A 4,627-nucleotide genomic window follows, 5' to 3' on the forward strand; every position below is an offset into this window, starting at 1 on the left:
ATTTCTCGACATACTTTTTCATATTACTGTTATTTATTATTTTTCTTATTAGTCTTTTATATATTTGGACTTACTGTGGGTGCTTTAAGATTCATTTTGTAAATATGTATGCACATATAAAAAATTGCGATATTTTATTTTAAATTATGAATTTTATTCGTGCAATTTTTTATGTTTAATAGTTTTGAGAACATTTTTTGGTTCTGTTGTATTCTTTTATTGCATGCCTTAAACTTTTTTACTTTAAGTTATAATGTTGAAGATATGCCTTCTGCCTTTGTCAAGCACTTTATCTAGGTGCGAGAAATTTAGGATATGCGCGTAAGAGCATAGAGTATGTATACGGCTGTGCTGCCGCGATTCTCCAACATCTTGTCAAAGGAGAAAACATAGCATTTTCGTAGATTTCACGAAAAATCAGACTACGATGAATTCTATGATAGCCTTGATTAGTTCGTGCGATTATGACTTATGGATCGATTATGGATGGGAACGGAACCTCAGTTGGGTTGCCGATGGACAGCGCCACTGAAATGAAAATGTTTTTTATTATGAATAGCAATAATTAAGTTTCATAAAGTTCAAGGTGGTACTATTTAAAAAAAATTGAAAAAAGAAATAAAGTATCTCAATCAAAATTTCCCGGCAGCCACAAAAATGCAATTGCCAATATAGCAACTTAGTTGCCAGCTTTCAGTTGCTAGTTGCCATCGGTAATACCATTTCAGCCACTGGCCAACCAACTGAAGTTCGGTTGTCCTCCGTAATAGACCCATAAAATCGGAATCGAATATGCATGCACGTTCTGCAGAACTATAAATATTTTGTAAATGTGTGCTCTGTCCGCTAACGAATTCCAGCATGTGTGAAATATCGTATGTGAAGCCTCCGGCTGACTTAACGATTGTCAAAGGCATGCCAGAAGATGTTTCATCATATGTTTTCGGCCATCGTCTTCTTCGAGTAAGTTCATCGATACCAAAAACTTTACAACCTTTATGTGCCAGCAGCCCTTAGGGGTTTTGCCAATGACATGGTACTGTTGCACTGTTAATAACCAAATTTAGCCGCAGTTGCATTCACACGTGATATAATAGCTAGTGTCGGCATGCTGTGGGAATGCCCATGAGATGGCGTTTGTTCAGCTATCGAAATCATTACACCGACGGCGGTGGGCAGTTCTGCTGGAACATATTTACCACACCAGTGGTTGCGGCGTTTTGTTCTGCAACAATAGCCTGCAATGATGACATGTCATATAATGTCGACGAACAAAGATATACAATTTAAAATGATTAACCTTATTCCCGGCCGATTTGGGAGATCACCGTTGGTCACGACCAGAACGCATTTACCAAGAGGAAAAACCGCAGGGATTGCAGTAGTTCTCGCAATCACCGTTGATGATGCTGTGCTTGTAATCAACAGGCTAAAAAGACAGAAAATTGAATTAATGAAATGTTATACATATCAAATAAATAAATTTCAATAATTTGTTTACCATTTCACAAACCGAATTACCAAGAAATAGAAACTCACCGCGATGCGATACAGAAATAAAAACCAATAGGGCTGCATTTTCTTGGTAAACAACACAAGCGCTCAGAGCAATCTGATCCGCAAAATTATTTTGTGAAAAATAATAGTTAAAAAGAGTTTTTGCACATGATTATCACTTTAACTCATAAGTGCAAATTATTGTGATTATTTTTAGTTGAATATAATTGTATTACCTTGGACTTTTTTTAAATGTTTTCTAATATTCATTCTTTTGAGACGAAAAAGCAACCATGCACTAAATTTTTTGTGGGGAAATTTGGTCCCCATAAAGGACTTTCACCACGAAACAGCTACAAAAACAAAAACCTTTTCTACTGGTATACTGTGCTGTTGTCGCGGCTGAACAACTACGACTGAAGGTAGGATTGCTTGTGGTTAGTTACAAAATAATACAAGAAATCACCAATCAGAAGTAGAAAGTCTGAGATCCGAGTGAGGGTTGCGCAGCTACAACTGAATAGAGGGATTGCTTGTGTTTAGTTACAAAACAGGCAAGACGGCGCGTGCTGCTGTAGCCTGTGCGGCGTCGGCATTTTCAGCGTGGGTGCCCGTCGTCATGCTGGCTGTGGCCGTTTACCTTGCGGCTGCGTGAGCGGCGATCGCGTGTACCGACAGTAGCGCGTGAGTGCCGCGTACATCGCGGCGGCGTCGGCGGCTTCGGCGCATGCGCGGCAAGCATCCCATGGGCCTATGGTCGGCCCCACGCCCAGCATCTGGGTCCGCGGTCGCTTCGAGTTTTCCTGGGCTACGCGTTCGCGCAAGCGCTTCACACTCTTCTCCATTTTGCTTAACTCTTCCATGTTCATCGTTGATTGGTTTTCACCTTTTGTAAAATTCTTTCGTTTATTCACGTGTGGCTGGTTCGCTAGTTGACGATCGAATGACGGTCTCCACTGATGCGACGGTCTTGCTAACTTTATTTATTTTATTTCAAATTCCCTTCCCTTTTTTTCTTTTGGAGTAAAAACTTAATTGAATTTCTGTTATGGTTTTCTCCCCCTTTTCCGTGTTGCTAAGTTGTTGTGTTTCGGCCGTCTTGTACGCCTTCAGTTCGGCAAGGTTCGCCGTTCTTGTCCTCCCGTCGTCGGTCTTTCGTAGCTCCACGATTACCGGGGAAACGTATCGGAGTATCTGGTTGGGGGCCGGCATATGTTGGGAGTAGTTTTGCCGCAAAACCCTCTGCTGCCTTAGATAGATGGTGTTCTTTGGCGAGGACCAGCTCGCCGATTTTTGGGTTCCACTCCCGGCGACGCAGGTTATAGTGGCGCGCTTGGTCGATCGCGGCACGTTCCATATTTTGTCTGACGATCCTCAGCGCTTCCTGCATCCTTGTGGACTTTTCCTCGGCTGTCGTCGCCTGTTCCGACATTTATCTCATCGAAGAGTGCTCCTGGTAGTCGTGGTTCCCGTCCTTGCACTAGGAACGCTGGGCAGTATCCTGTGGAGGCTGTGACGCTCGTATTTACGCCGAGTGTTATTTCTGGGAAGAGGTCATCCCACCGCCTATGTTGTGTCTTCGTAAGCTGTGCGATAATTCGTTTTACAGTGCGGTTGGCGCGTTCCGTCGGGTTTTCTTGGGGTGTGTACGGGGCCGTAAATTGTTGGCGCACCCACACCTCCTGGAGGTAGATAGATAGAATGTTAGAGGCTGTGCACTGCGACCTTAGGTCTATTGTGCCCCTCCTGGAGGTAACGCTGCCAGAGCGTGCTAGTAAATTGTACACCATTGTCCGAGATGAAGACCTTGGGTACACCAAATCGGGCGAGGATACGCTCCCTAAACGCGCGGCGAAGTCCTTCCGCTGTGGCCTGTCTCATGGGGACCTACTCGACCCACTTGCTAAATCCATCGAAAAACACAAGTAGCATGGTGTTCCCATGCGTGGACCGTGGTAGGGGTCCGATGAAGTCGGCACACACCGTGGCGAAAGGTTCTTGTGCGACCTGCGAGAGCATCTTGCCGGCTGATTTGTGTTGTGCCTCCTTATACTTCTGGCAGGACTCACATTGACGGACGTACCGGCTGATGTCGCGAAACATTCCTGGCCAATAATACCAATTGGCAATCCGTGCTACTGTTCGGCGAATACCCATGTGTCCCGCGCTTGGTATGTCATGGCTCTCCCTCAGTACTCGTTGACGGAAGGGGTTGGGCACACACAGTTTACAGGGGACTGCCTCTTCGTCGTGGGATCGACACGGGATATGACGGTAGAGCTGCCCCTCCTGTGTCATGTAATCGGCGTATTTCTCCGGGTTGGTACGCACTTCATCGACCCGTCTGTGCCACCACTTGCATCGTGGTTCCGCCACTGTTGTTCGTAGTAGCGTTTCTAGGGGTGTCGAGACAGTGCGTCCGCGACTAAGTTCAGTTTTCCTTTGCGGTACTCGATGTTGCAACTCCAGGGCCCATCGCGCTATGCGACCGGAGGGGCTTTCGATCGAATTTAACCATTTTAGTGACATGTGGTCGGTTATGACGTTGAATCGGTATCCTTCCAGATAGGGCCTCATTTTGCGTATTCCCCGGACTATGGCTAAGCATTTCTTTTCCGTGGCCGAATAATTGTTCTCTGCCTTATTAAGCTACCGACTTGCGTATGCGATTACTCGTTCACCGCCTTCTAACTCCTGTGTGAGTACTGCCCCTAGACCGAAATTGCTCGCGTCCGTCTGCAAGGTGAATTTCTTGCTGAAGTCTGGGCACGCGAGGATGGGGGCCTCGGTGAGTTTTCTTTTGATCACGTCGAACGCTTCCTGTTGTTCAGTTCCGCACCTCCAGTGTTTGCCCTTCTTCAGGAGGACGGTGAGTGGTTGGCTTAGCGTAGCGAAGTCGGGTACGAACCGACGATACCAGAAAGCTATCCCGAGCTATTGGCTATCACGTTGGTCGGTGGTTTTAGTTCCTTGATGGCGGCGACTTTGTCGGGGTCGGTGTGTATGCCCTTGTCACTAATGACGTGGCCCAAGTACCGGAGATCCCTTTTAAAAAAGTCGCATTTCTCGGGGTTAATTCGCAGTTTGGCCCGCTGTAGTCGTCGGAGTACCTCTCGCAAGTGTTTCACGT

At 46.1% G+C, this 4,627-nt stretch overlaps 1 protein-coding gene across 3 annotated transcripts; it reads right to left on the reverse strand.

Annotated features, from left to right (window-relative positions):
- Positions 1 to 426: 426 nt before the first annotated feature.
- On the reverse strand, positions 427 to 1,102 carry LOC118736488. 3 transcript variants are annotated; one of them, XM_036466566.1, is made up of 2 exons: positions 680 to 1,102; positions 427 to 528 (listed from the first exon to the last, which is right to left on the reverse strand). In XM_036466566.1, the coding sequence occupies exons 1-2, from the start codon at positions 915 to 917 to the stop codon at positions 470 to 472; spliced, it is 297 nt and encodes a 98-aa protein (XP_036322459.1). In that variant the 5' UTR covers positions 918 to 1,102; the 3' UTR covers positions 427 to 469. The 3 variants fall into 3 exon arrangements, with proteins under 3 accessions (XP_036322459.1, XP_036322460.1, XP_036322458.1); XM_036466567.1 differs by having other exon boundaries at positions 664 to 1,099; XM_036466565.1 differs by having other exon boundaries at positions 668 to 1,036.
- Positions 1,103 to 4,627: the final 3,525 nt, after the last annotated feature.

The sequence above is a fragment of the Rhagoletis pomonella genome, unplaced genomic scaffold, assembly GCF_013731165.1.
Source record: "Rhagoletis pomonella isolate Grant_MI unplaced genomic scaffold, Rhpom_1.0 Rhpom_scaffold_00003, whole genome shotgun sequence".
Lineage (NCBI taxonomy): Eukaryota > Metazoa > Arthropoda > Insecta > Diptera > Tephritidae > Rhagoletis > Rhagoletis pomonella.

Coding starts and splice junctions, on each gene's coding strand:
- LOC118736488 (XM_036466565.1), bottom strand. CDS start 917: ATGCCTTTGACAATCGTTAAGTCAGCCGGAGGCTTCACATACGATATT. Junction 529..667: donor GCAACTAAGTTGCTATATTG/GCAATTGCATTT, acceptor TTTTCATTTCAG/TGGCGCTGTCCATCGGCAAC.